The 14,425-nt window shown below is 36.7% G+C and overlaps 1 protein-coding gene across 1 annotated transcript in view; it reads right to left on the bottom strand.

The window, feature by feature from the left end:
* Nucleotides 1-9,296: 9,296 nt before the first annotated feature.
* The window catches only part of MSANTD1 (Myb/SANT DNA binding domain containing 1), a gene marked incomplete at its 3' end in the record, with an annotated part of 33,564 nt that continues 28,435 nt past the window's right edge, over nt 9,297-14,425 (bottom strand). The window contains exon 4 of the mRNA XM_082482322.1: nt 9,297-9,537. Within this exon, the coding sequence (XP_082338448.1) occupies nt 9,297-9,537 (241 nt within the window). The remainder of the gene's footprint in view (nt 9,538-14,425) is intronic.

The raw sequence follows: 14,425 nt of genomic DNA, 5'->3' as shown, positions 1-14,425 counted from the left end.
GATGATGGTGTTTCCCACCCTAGCATACGTATGCAAAAAAAAAAAAAAATCTTTACAAGGAGCTGTGAAGCAGTAGAACTAAACAGGGATCCTGATCTTGTTAAATCTTGACAAGCCAATAGAGGACATATCCTCTCCAATCCTATTTAGACATAAAAGGATTGAACTATATACCTTGTGCACCTACTTGGCTTTGTAATTGTGTCCTTACCTTCTATGTTATTTAATTAAACATTAAAATATAGTTACATAGGTTTTGTGTTGAAAGATTTTTGTGTGCACCCACTCTTAAATATGTGCATGGTACCATTATTTGCAAAATTGAAGGTTTGCAAGGTAAACAGTCTGGAACATCTTCCTCTGTATGAAAACAGACACAGCTAGGCCATGGTCCTGACTGCTTCTTTGGATAGCAGTGCAGTATAAATAAAATTATTCATTATCTTAAGAAAATTTATTTCCCTACAATATTTATGTATTTATTTTCCCAAATTCACTAACATAAATCAAAATAAGCATTTTGTTGTATACAAAAATTGAAAACACAAATTATTGCTCATTGATCTCCATTTTTCTTCTGTTACCCATGACTACATGTGATTAAAGTTGTTGTCATGTTAAACCTCCAATCCTGATAAGTGGCCCTAATATTTATAACCAAAACATCTACTTCAAGTAGACAAGCATACCTAATATACTTCTGCCAAGAACTGGAAACCCAAGAATTCAGTTTGGCCTTCCTGGTGTCAGTAGAAGTACAGAACCGTCTATCCCACCATTTCTTGTGGGCAAATAGTGTATACCTTAAATTGCTTGAGTTCCTGAGGAATGCCTTGCTGACCCAGAACAATTTTAAACTCTTAATTTCATATTGTTTCATGGACACCTTCTAATATTATTAAAACACATACACAAAAATGGAAAAAAAATCATTTTCTGGTATATTTAATTCTATTTTTTGCTCTGAAGGAATATCTCTGAGACAGTGCTGAGGGGTTTGTTTGTGGGTTGGGTTGGGTTTTTTTTTTAAGCCCTGGAGCTTTAATAATTCAAAATTGCCTGACTAATTAACCTGCCATGGCCTTGATGTTCCATTTAAGCTGTGTCTTCTGTCCCATTGGGCTCATTAAGGCAGCATGTGTTCAGTCCCATTGGGCTTAAAAATATGTATTGTGTAGCAGGGAATTTACATGTTCTGAAGAAGCACTGTGTATGTTTGGTGCTGTAAGGAAAATGGGTATCTCGGGGAGGTATTCCTTGTGGCTCTAAGTGCCTTGCCAAAGAAGTCATTGTCATAGGATTCTGTGATAGCTTCTCACTGTGAGCAAGCTCTAGCCTTGCATCTAAAGAGCAATGACATCTCCCAGTGCTCAACTCCTGTCTCCCTTGTTTTCCCTCTCTGAAGCTGTTTTCAGTGCAGTTCTTGGGTTCATACATCATACAATGGTGAGATAGCAGGACTCTGCTGGCTAAGTTTATTGCTAAGCACATTTCCTAAGTGATGAGGCACAAACATCAGTACAAACGTGTCATTACTATCCCTAAACCTCAGGAAAAACATGCTAAGAGTTCTCCAAGTTCATACATGATACCATGGAAAGAAACTGAGTGAAAATGAGAGCCTGAGGCACTGAAGAGGTGACATCAGTAATAGACAGAGAAAGTGACTTTGCATATTCCTGTTTAACATAATTCCCCTCATAAAAGACCCTGGCTCCAGGACAAACCATGCAGCATCAAAGTGGGAGGGATCCTCTACTCCCAGTTGTTAAGCCTGGAATCAGAGAACACATTTTACCTCCTCTCTACTTGGGATGTGACAAAGTCAAGTCCAAGCATTTTCCCATTTCCTCATCCAGAGAAGGAAAGCTCTTCAATGTATATTGTACTTTCCTTAACCACCTTCCTACTCTGTTTTCCTGAGAGTCTGTAGAAATTCCTGGGATTCCAAGAGTTAAGAAGCATAAATTAGAGTAGGCACAAATTTTCTATGTAAATCAACACATGAAGGGCGCTGCATGCTTTTTTTATAGGCATTACTGAGAGAAATAATTTCCTGATCTCTAGAGCATATGTAGTGTGACCATATGTACACATCTTTAAAGATTCCAGCAATCTTCCTGCTATATCATTTTTAATGACGGCATCTGAATTAAGGTCATGGCTTATTCACATGAGAAAGCATAAACCAATTCACAAGAAGATCTTGCCAGCAAGAAGATGTGAAACAAGTGCATTATTTCTGATGTAATCTGTTTTATGCCATTTCAACTGTGGTGAAATTCATAGTTTCCTAGTTTGAGATAAAACAGAACCAATTTTCTGTTCAGTAATTTTAGTTTGCAGCTAAGCCTCTTCTAACTACTGAAATTAACAGTATATTGTGAAGAAACTGTTTGCTGTCAGAGTGCTAAGACCTATGCTTATAGTTGATGCCAAGTTGATGCCAAGGTATGCAGAGAGGCTCTTGTTTGTACTTATTGCTACAACAACAAAGGCCAGCTAACTTTGTTATGCACCACCCTGGAGGATTGGCAGCGGAAAAGTATACAGGGGTCCCACCTGCGGGGAGGTGCAGACAGTACAGGTGACCCAAAACTGACCAACAGAGTATTCCATCCCATCTGCATCATGCTCAGTCAAAGAGGTCAGCCCTCTTTCTTCAATGGTTGGCATCTGAGGAGGAGCCTGTCTGTTTGTCTGCCTTTGATCCCAATCCATGTGTTCCTGAATCCAGATCTGGAATCCAGTTCCTGTCCATCACTGAGTCCAGTCTGTGCCTGCCAGTGACATGGTTGTCATCCTGGGAGCTTGATCTGGTTTTGTATTTATTTCATTATTTCCTTTTTATTATTTTATTATTAATATTTTCATTAAAGTAGTTTTGTTCCTTCTAAACTCGTAAGTCTCTTTCTTTCTCTCCCTCCTCTCCTTGAAGAGACAGGTTGGGGGAGAGCATCTGTTGTTCACCTCAAAGGCCAGTCTGGCCCAAACCACAACATACGTTTTTACTGAATGTTAACCAATGTGAACAGCTCTAAATAGGCTTAAATCCTTGAATGCAGTTGAGATGTAGATTTAAACCCTATGTGGACAATTTTATTTTTGTGAAGATTTAACATTGGTGTATTTCCTCTTCATCTAGTGAAGTTCAAAGTTATGCTAACTGAAAAAGAAGTATATAAAATCTTAGTCATATCAGTTTAAAGAAAGTATACCGTTATAGTTAATACTGCACAAGTTCACGTGGGCAAGGTTTTATGCATCCATAAAGGAGACCGCATTTGATCTAATTGTATTTAATTAAATATAAATTATAGTTAAACCTGTGGGGGGAAGAATGAGGATCATGGAGAGTTTTTAAAGTAGTTTTAATTAATTTTCTAAATGTGTTTACTTTGCAGTTCGTAGAAAATTGATATTCCTATAGCTTCTCTCAGTGAAAGAAGCCTTCCTCAAGCTGTGATAAGTACTTCTCAACATTTAAGTATGCAGCAAATTTTATACCTTTAATAGTATGCACCAATTCACTTTTTTTCTTGCAGTGCATAGCAATACAGAACTTACCCCTAAAACAACAACATACAGTCAGGAACTCAGACTTTCATTTAAAATATTACACATTTAAAAATCCAAATTCAGATACATATTTTTTAAAATCTTAAATGTTTTGTTATTTGCCAAATTTTTAGAACCTGATGGAAGAAGCACAGTTTTAAGAAAATTATAAAAGGATTCATTTTCAGATGACTGAAGGCAGCTACTTTGAAAGATATTTTTGATATGAGCTACTTTCTTTAAAAAAATATTTTAGTACTGAATAATAGATTTGGAATACAAGCAACACTCTTCACTGCATTGCAAATATTTTACAAAGATGTAACTTTCAACCAGAATCAAACTGAGATCTTATCTGTAGTAATTAGTTAGCTCTAGATAACTGGATGTCATTCAGTACAGATGACTGATTTGTTTTTCAAAGACCATACCTGAAATTATTCATCCTTATTAGAAATGTGTTTCAATAAAACACCTTAAAATAAGCTGTAGGAGAATGAAAAATTTCCAACCAGAAAAATTATGCATGGAAGCAAAATTGCACTCCAAAAATAGTGAAGTAATTTAAATGTTTCTGTTAAAACACTAAAAAAAGATCAATACAAAAGTTTAATGATGTAGTCTCAAGCTTGCATACACAGGAAGTATGCTACCCATAAAATCAGGGGAAATAGATTAGCAATCTAGAGACCAGATGGTTGGTATTTACTTGCTGACATAACACCACCAAATGTTCCTAAATTTCTTTTTCAAATTTGCCTTTCACATTACATTATCAGCGTAGGAACTGATCCTGCAAACATACATACAGAGTTCAATAAATGTACTAAAGTCAATGGGACTACTCAGATGAATACAAGAGAGTATTCACAGAACCAGGCTGTCAACTCAGTTTAAGTCTACAGACTTGTAAACTCTTTTTGCCTACAGTGAATTGGGCAGACTAAGTCTGGAAAAATAATAAATAAATTCTGTATGTGTCTTTTTTTTCTGGTTTTGTACTTTGCAAAAGAGATACCTATTTATGGAGAAAATGATAAAAGACATTCCACGACCATAAATATATTGCCTGTTTTTGTGAATCACTGTTAAACATGGCAAGGCCTGAAACAAACTGAAATCTTAAAATGCTTTTGCAATTTGAAGTCAATGAGAAAAAAAAAAATAGTTACAAATTATTTTAACCAGCAAATTGTTACTACCAACATGGGAAAAAGCTGTTTAATTATAATGGGATCTTCTTACAAATTACTCAACCTCTGTAGTCTGTGAAAAATATTTTTGCTTACAAATAGTTGCCCAGAGACTTATTTTACTCTGGTGGGAAAAAAATGTCACTACTTGCTGTACTTTATTTATAACTTGTCTAAGTTATCTGTAGGAGCTGTCTGTTCAAAATACACAGAATTTCACTAGTGCTAGCTTTTCATTCCATAACTTTTCTCCTTCGACATTGTGTTTTTTCTTCCATTTTCACTTTCCTGTCTTTTAAAATGTTGTGTTCCTTCTCATCCCTGTCATTACTAGCTTTGTTTGGAGGCATGTACTTTGCCCAACATATTTTTTTCCTATCTTTCTTTTTATCACAATCTACTTCTCAACTGCTTGCGTGTTTCTCAGTGTCTTGTTTTCTCATCTGCCACCTACGGTTCCTTTTCATTCTATTTTTACATTACTTTCAAAGTCACCTGCCTCCAAGCAATGTATTTCTTCCCCTATTTATTTTTTTTCCATTTGCACCATCTGTGTGTGTATGTAATACAGGCACTTCATTTAGTGAAAGTGATATCATACTGTGTTGACCCCGTTACTGCCCTGAAAATAAGAAATTTGTTTTCCTGTGCTACAGTTTATTTGTTGATCACACTTCTAGAAGCCATGAGGGAGTTCCTTAAATGTCATCCTTACAATGATAAACTTGAGTAACCTGTGATGTGCTCTCCTTGAATACTTATTACACTCTAAACTCCCTACTCATATAGACACAGCAGCAGTGTCTCAGCAAAACCAGGAATTCTACCAAGCATTTTAATTCTAGGCAGGTCTTTCAAGTTCTAATTAGTCTGAGTATCTCAAACATTCAAATATCTTTACCTGCAGCTAACTGTCCCATATAGTTGAGAAATCTGGGCCTACCAAAAAAAAAAAAAAAAAAAACCAAACAAAAAAAACCAACAAAACCCACAACCAGAAAAATCACTCAACCTATTTTTTTCAAGTAAATGTTCAGTCTTTACTAAAACAAATGAAACAGCAGCAAAAAGAAACTATCAATAGGTAGGAATTTTTCAACCTGTTGTCAAAAAGAGCATTAGAAAAAATCTGTCCTACATTAAACTAGTTATATTTGTCTACAGCAGTGCTGTGTTCACTCTAGACAACAACAGGGCTAGAATACATATAATCTGGAAGGATGAGAATAAAGCCTTTTGCTAAAATTGAACTTCTAAATTTAACTACTTTTAAAAAAAAAGTCATGTTTTATATAGAAATAAAATCTCACAACCTCAAGAAAACACCACTTCCTTTAATGCAGTTATGTAAGACAATGTTCAGAGTCTCATCCAGAATGCTATATATCATTCTGGTCATTCATTTTAAAAAAGATGAACTCAAAGAGCAAAATGAGCAAAACAGTCATCAGAATAATCTCTACCTTATAAAAAAGTGTTATTCTTCTGAAGAAGGGCTGCGTGGGACATGACCTGGCTCTCAAGAGCAAATGCTACAGAAAGCGACAAAATCACAGTGTTGATACAAGATGAAATTGGTGTAAATTGATGAGGGATATTCATAGAATAGAATCATAGAATGGTTTAGGTTGGAAGGGACACTCAAGTTCATCTACTTCCAACCCCCCTGCTCTGGGCTGGGACACCTACCACTAGACCAGGTTGATCAAAGCCCCATTCAACCTGGTCTTGAACACTTCCAAGGATGGGGCTTCTCTGTTCCAGTGTCTCACCACCCTACTCATAAAGAATGTCTTCCTAATATCTAATCTAAATATACCTTCTTTCAGTTTAAAACCATTACCCCTTGTCCTACCACTACACTCCCTGCTAAAGAGCCCCTCCCCATCTTTCCTGTAGGTCCCCTTTAGGCACTAGAAGGCTGCTAGAAGGTCTACCCAAAGCCTTCTCTTCTACAGGGTGAACCACCCCCACTCTCTCAGCCTGTCTTCATAGAAGTGCTCCAGCCCTCTGATCATCTTCATGGCCCTCCTCTGGACTTGCTCAAGGAGGTCCATGTCCTTCTTATGTTAGGGGCCCCAGAACTGAAGCAATCCTAGAAGCAATCCCATCTGTAATGCAGCTTTTCATATAATTCTGTGGACAGAACACCTAAAGCATTTTAAGATACAGGTCCACATGTATACAAAAGAGATTATGTGACATGGTTGCTTGTGGCAGCAGGCAAGGACTCAGTGGATAACCTCCATTCCTGTGTTCCTACAAGTCTGGAGTTGTAATTCTCATAGCATGCAAAGAGAGGAGCTACTTACTCTACAGTACGAAGTTCAAATATGCTGCCATTGTTATTGCTCATTAATTGGATTTAATTGCTATAAGGTTCAAGTAGATAATATCAGTAAATATTATTAATTCTCATGGCATCAGGGGAGAGTTTCTTTCCATCATACTGTAAACAAGTTAAAGTGTCAGGAAGCACTACAACATGGATACATCAGCCTACCTGAATCTGTGACAGACCTACATTTGCAATATGCAAAATCATGACAAAGCACACAACATATATTCCTTCTCTTTTATATGCCTGTATGACAATGCTCTTGCAAGTATTCTGACCACCAATATGACATTAGGAACAGTCCTGCTTTTAACAGTAGTTCTGCAGGCAGAGATATAGTAAGGTTTCATGATCCTCTTTCAGACATGACTAATTCAATTTGCATACATAGAAGTATTTGGAATTTCACTTTTGCTAAATGTCAGCTATCACCCTATCTTTGCAGAATCAGACCAGAAACTTGCCCTTTTTCCACTCATCCAATCACTGTAGTAAGGGTAGAGTGAAGGAAATTTATTTCATTTCTACTTCAGCAGCCACCATTTTCTGCAGGTTCAGTCTTCTACTATATTTGCATTATCCTGTTATCATGAATTAAACTCTGTAGGAATGACCCACATTTACATACTTAATCATTCTTAATCTTCATACCTGAAGGATCTTCTAAGAAATATTTCCATATATTAATTTGCTTGGTGAGTATAACCTTTATCCTGTTCACCAAGCATAATTACAGATTAATGGTTGGGTCTGGGTTTTAAAATAGTTTAGCTAACATTAGCTTAGGCAACAATATGTTAAATTATATAGGAAAATGCAAACACCTTCAAAAACAAAGTTTCAAGAGAGGACATTATTTAACAGTGGGAATGGAAAATGACCTGAGTTCCTGGTGCTAACATTAATTATATACTTTCTATACTTCTACATCTGAACCTACCTTCAGTCTTGCAAATACAGTGAAAGCAGCAGAAATATGTTTTTCAAGAAGAACACAAAGAGAATGATATATAGAAAATTCAGCTAACGAATTTTTGAATTTATGTTAAAGGTTATTTCAATGTCATACTTCACTGAAGAACCAGACACTTGCTGGTACTTCATCTTAACGGACTTAAATACAATCCTTTATGCCTCCAGCTCCCTCTTGTGGTGCATCAATGTTGATCTGCCTTAGAGACCACACCTTCAAACATCTAATTGCGTACCGAAGTTGTGCAACGAACAAATACTCCTGTAGAGGCGTTGAACGTTCTTCATGACTTCCATCTCTACCTTTTGGGCGTCACTATAGGGGATCTTTACACTGCAATTAAGAATTTAAAAAGTTTGACCATAGTTATCTCTCCCGGTGTTTTTCACTGTCCCAAAGGATACTATCTGCCCAGCAATAATAAATAAGTTTCTTCTTTTTCTTTATTTCATTTGATAGATTATATATATATGTATATACACACAGTACAATATTCTTCTTTTGTGATAGAGAATAAATGAGAGATTTCATTGCTGGTTGTTCATAAAGTCAACAGATTCCAGTTAATAATGAAAAAAATTAAACATTTAATATCAAAAGCAACTTCAAGTATCTTCTGTACGTTTTAGTATTCAGTATATAGTAAGGTGGTTTGGGGTGGTTCTCTTTATATCAAAAGTGTATTTGAATAGACTATTTTTACCCTAATACTTTAGAGTACTATTCATATCAGGCATGGAGTTTAAAATTATGTATCTCATAGTCCCAACTAGCTCTTCACAAGAACCATAGGTCACTTGTACAATCACAGCGTATGTTTCAAAACAGGGTTTAATAATCAGCAACATCAGGATGCAATTATCACGTTTAGAAATGCACTATTTTGTTATCCTACAACAGGTCAGTCTGTAGTCCTTCATGTGAGGCAACATACAACACCACTGTTTGTAAAACAATACCTGACCTAGGCATAAATAGTATTGAAGTTCCCAGAGCCATTCATCCCTTAACCTTTCCATATAAAAATAATTCAACTTAGGCATATATTGCACTAATTTTATCATACTGGATAGCTCTCACCCTGCATTATCTCTTCTCTTTGCTTAACTAATACTACACTAAGGTTTTAATTTCCATGGAAAACCTGGGAATAGGGTAACAGACACACATACAGTGTGCAATAAAGGGTTATCTATAATATCAAGAGTAATCTCAGAGGCATTCACAAAGGAAACTACACATTAGATTTGGAGATCATTTTCTCCAGTAGATTCATCATTCTCTCCTGTAACTGTAAGCTTTGAACTTGAATGATGTTTTGCTGATCCAGAATCCTGCGCACTTCTCTACAGGTTTCTTCCATAGCTCTACTCAACTTCTTTTGTTCTTCCAACATGGCCTCCATTAATTTTAGCTTCTTCTTTTGGAAGCTGCAGCTTTGCATTTTTCTTTTCTTAACCGGTCTTTCTTCAGCTCTGAAATGTGAATATTTGTTAACAATTAAACTCGTATTTATAAAAAAAAACAGTTTAGAACCTAAAATTCTATACTACATTCTTGGCCAAGCTACAACTTAGTCTTATTTTTAAACCCCTCTGTGTTCTCCAATAAATTCCCTCTCAAGTTCATTGCAAAACTTAAGTATTTGCTGTATTATTGCATAATATTACAGACTGTAAAAAAAAAATAAATTTAAACTAATTGGTTTTAATAAGAATTTTCCCTGCAGAATACTAGGCTTTTTTTTTTTTAATCTTGACATTTCTTACACGTTGAATTTATAAACACTATTGGGAGATACATTTTGCTTATCTGGCCATTATTAAAGCTGCAATAACCATCCCATCCAGAGAAAGCACTGCACTGTTATGTGTGGTGATGAGTTACAGCTTGTTTTTTAATGCATTGCATCAGGAAGGCTGGTACCTCTACAGCGTAGTAGTCTCAGAATTTGCCCTTGCGCTGAGACACAACAGTTGCACTGACCACTCATTTATATGTTCCATCACAAAACATTAAAAACAACATAAAAGTTTAGCAGGGTACAGCTTACAAGATTCCCTCTTTTCTTATAGGTCACAGATTGATACCATTTCATATTTGCTTTCAGAGGCATTTGCCAGTTGCACTTTAAGATATTTTTTTTAATTAGATGTATTTTTCACAAACAGGATACTATGGCTACCTTCTCATGTTTACATTAATGACAAGTTTTACAAGTAGGACAGCTAACGAAATAAACCATACTTTCCTTCAAAGTCCTAACATTTTAACGGGCCTTTCAAGTACGCTATAAACCTTTGGCCTATAGTTTTGTTTTCACCATAATATAAAGGCAAGACTCTGTATAGAATAAAGTAATTAATTGCTATTTGGATTAAAAAAATGTTCTTCTGAAATTCAAAAAGAGTATTTGTAGCCCTTGAAGAACACCAGATTGCCAAATCCAAGGGTAAGTATCCAGTCATGTTGATGTTCCCCTAGCAGAACGTCTCCAAGTTCTCTCAGGGTATAAAAATTAGGCAAACATGTATCAAACTGTAAATCTTCATCTGAATCTGTAGAACTGCCATGTGCAATTTGGGTAATATTTGAAGAATTTTCTCTATGCTGCATCATGCTTAGTTTCTGTTTTGGAAGAAAGTGATAAACCTAGCAATAAAGACAGTGCTCTCAAGATGTATAATTCACATGGCCATCCTAATGGCGTGACAGTGCAACACATGAATTCAAAACCAGCCTACAAGGCATACAGGTCAGAACACACACACATAGATCTGTTTCTCTTAACCTGTAATCTAAGAAAGAAGCATGCTGAATTGTGAAGGTAGAAGAAAGGCAAGGAGTGAATGTGCAAGTGAATTACACATCGTAAAAACCTTCAGTTACAGCTGGATAACTTATTTTCTAACTTGAAGTGACAGTCCACGTGTTCATTCACACTTTTTGTAACTCCAGACTGGAGTCCCCAACATCAAAGTTATCTGATGATAGGTCCTGAAGTCCTTCCACACAAACAGCAATCTCAGTTTGTTCAGCCAAACACAAGTAAGGACCAGAATGATTTGAAATGTGGTTCTCAAAGAGGTCAAGCAAGTGGTAAAGGTCTACAGCAGTCCAAGGACAACACTGAATCTGTTATTCCAAGGTTCCCATCTTTGCATTCACATTCACAAAGAATGCATGCTTTCTGGTAGGCAGAGCAAGAAACTTTCTGAAAATATGCTATTATTTTAGCCAAATTCACCTTTTGAATTGAAACTTGTCTTCACAGAGGATGTAAATATTGAAAACTCGATGGACCTCTATCCTTTTCCCTATACAGTGCTAGAAAATAGCTATGGTAAGACCTCTTGTCTGAAACAGGTGGGAACTGGCTCCGATAACCACAAGAGGGCTTGCGTCTTGTCAAAGTAAATCCTGGTGAGAATGGTCCTTAACAAGCAATGAGAGATAAAATCTGGGGCACGTCAGTGGTACTGAGTTGCACTGAGTATTGCATTACTTTCTTGGCAATTGTGGCTGCCATTTGGTTTTTAATTTCAATTGAGGCCAAAAAAAAAAAAAAAACCAAAAAAAACATGAAAAAAGGAGATGGAATGGCTTGGACTGAAAGATCTAAATATGCCTTATTTTTAAAAGAAGAAGAAAAAAAACAAACCACATTTGAAGTGTTGTCCTAGAGTCTGTACAGGATTTTATCTGTTTTTCAGTTAAACAAATGTGGTCCATCAAAAACCTGTAAGACATATAACCATACATCCAAGACAATAACTGCTGCACAGCTCCAGAGAGGAAAGAGAGGCAAAACATCTGGTGGTGATGGCAGCTACCTAGGGAACTATATCAGCAGTATCTGCGGTCTGCTAATGACTGAGAAGGTACTCGCTGACAAGTGCTTGCTCAAAATTGTGTTTCAGTACAGAGAAGTCCCCCCAAAAGCCAGGGCACAAGGATTCTTCAAGGTCTCCTAAGTACTCTCTATGTTTCTTTACAATTAACAAACAAGACTTGGTAATTAGACAGCTTTAATTGAAAATAAATACTTATTTCAGACAACCCTAGCTTTGATGGTGTTCCCAATCTCCTTTTCTCTCCAGCCAGAGTGACTATCAATGAGAGGGTTTTATGATCACTCACAAGTCCATAGTAAAGACTTGGAATTTAAAATCCTCTCTTCTTGCAGAATAGCTCTCGAAAGAGAGCTCTTGAGAAGGGGTCTACAAAAGAAGGATCTAAAGAATCTAATTTACAAGTAAAGAACCCTCAGTAACATGAAACAATGTAAAATGTCCAGCAATGCCTGAAGGAGTTATTTGAATACTGAAGTGTTTCCTCAGATACTAAGCCATCTTTCTTGAGAAGTTCTAGGTCTCCTAGGTAGCGTGCCAGAGAGACCTCTCCAGTGTCAATAACTTTTTATAACAGAAAGCCAAGAGGGATGCAGGGATAGGAATATGGGTTCAGCAGTGAGTAACACACCAGCATCAGTATCCTCAGGTAGTTTCAGCTAGGAGTACGTCCAGTCTGGCAATCTATAGGCATGAGCATAAGAAATGATCAATGTTTGCTGTAGCAAACACCAATTGGTTCCTGTTGCTGATTCTCCACATTGCTTTCCTGTGCAGCCAATACCTCTGTGACAATAGGGTGCAATAGATCCTGACAGCCTCCACAGAAGGTAGATGCCAAAGAAGCATCTCCACTCTTTGCCAAGCCTAGTCTCTGAAGGTAGATTTTGAGATCTGAAGGAAAGAGGGATCTAGGAAATTCAGATCCTCAAACACAATCTGCTCATACTCTTGGGCCTCCAGTGCCTAGGGCAAGGAGCCTCTAAAAGATTTGGCACTGGTATTTGCCTGCTCACACAAAGTGTGGAAGAGCTCTGGCGCTGGGACCAAGTTCCAAGCAGGAGCTCACAAAGCTATTTCCACATTATGCTCCAAAACAGACAGGTAGGGTTCAAATGAAGCAAACCAAGGGAAAGAAAATGTTCCTTCTCATCTAGGATTCTGAGCAGAAATGACAGTGTGCATTGGGCACCAGGAGGAAACAAAGCAAAACCTCCAAATATAATTAGGCAAGATATTAGGCAAGTCTCAAATGTATTTGCTGTCTACCTATCTAAGATCAATTTCTCAATCACTGTTCAATTAAAACTTCCTCAATTGATTGCCTGCACAAAGTAAGGCTCAGTTCAGGGATGCGTGTGGATAATTAATGAAACAGGCATTGAATAGAAAGAGGAATCTGTCTGCCAAAATTTGTTACCTACAGAAAACCTTAAAAACAACTCTCCCTTCCTGACTACTTCATAAGAAATGGGTCTTGAGTACCATTGGTTTCTGGAATTTATGGCTTTCAACTACTAACCATTGTTTCTGGCTTGGTTGTGCTTTTTTAGCTATGTACATATCTGAGTAGATCTCCATAGCATATATCTTTATGGAAAATAATGAACAATGATCTGAAAATAAATAATGTTAATACTAGAGATGGCACAAAGATCTTTAGAATTTGAGGACTGAGAATTGGGCAACCTGGATCTTCTGGTAAACCAGGCTCATTCAAATACAGCCAAATGCATTCAGGAATTAATGAGGCTCATCCTTGACGTAAAGTGTAGAAAAGAACCACAAAAATGGCTTGGAGCCTGGGCAAAGCATCTTGCTCTGATAACAAGTCTGCGTAATGAGTTAAGATGCACTACATAATGTGCATAGCCTAAAGCTCAAGCTTCTTTGTAGATGCTGCCCATTCAGATTTTAAATAGCCATGGCATAATTTCAGAAAGATTAAAGGCTTTGCCAAAACTCTTATTTCCTGAATTAGCATCCTCAACAAGTTTTAATCCACTTCTATTAGACAATTCATATCTTGGTTAATTCATGTTACCAATTCTTACTCTTTCTCCGTGTATAAACCTTCTGTACCAAATTATTTAATCTATACTTAAAAATTAAAGAATACCAAAGATGGTATGATCATGGTACAAAACTACCTTGAGGCAAAAAGCAAAAAAATACTGAAAGGGTCTCCAATATAGTGAAAAGAAAGATAAATAGAAGTAACAACTGGAAGTTTAATTCACTATATTCACATTAGAAACAAGACACTGGTTTAAGCAAGGTATTAATCACTGGAACAAATCCCTGCAGGGAAGAATGAATTCTCCATCTTCTGAATATATCAGATCTAGACTGGATATCCAGTAAAAAATTTCCAAGAGTCAAACAAATTATAGAAACAAAGAAGTGGAGGACAACAGATACACAGGGCGCCTGAGTGCAGTAGTCCTCTGCTGAAGGGAAGCATGTCACAGAACCTTCTCCATAATGTTCCTGGACTCCACACCAGAATAAC

The sequence above is a fragment of the Vanellus vanellus genome, assembly GCF_965231255.1.
Source record: "Vanellus vanellus genome assembly, chromosome: 4".
Taxonomy (NCBI): domain Eukaryota; kingdom Metazoa; phylum Chordata; class Aves; order Charadriiformes; family Charadriidae; genus Vanellus; species Vanellus vanellus.
Note: the sequence above shows the minus strand (reverse complement) of the source record. Positions and strands in the feature narration are given on the sequence as shown.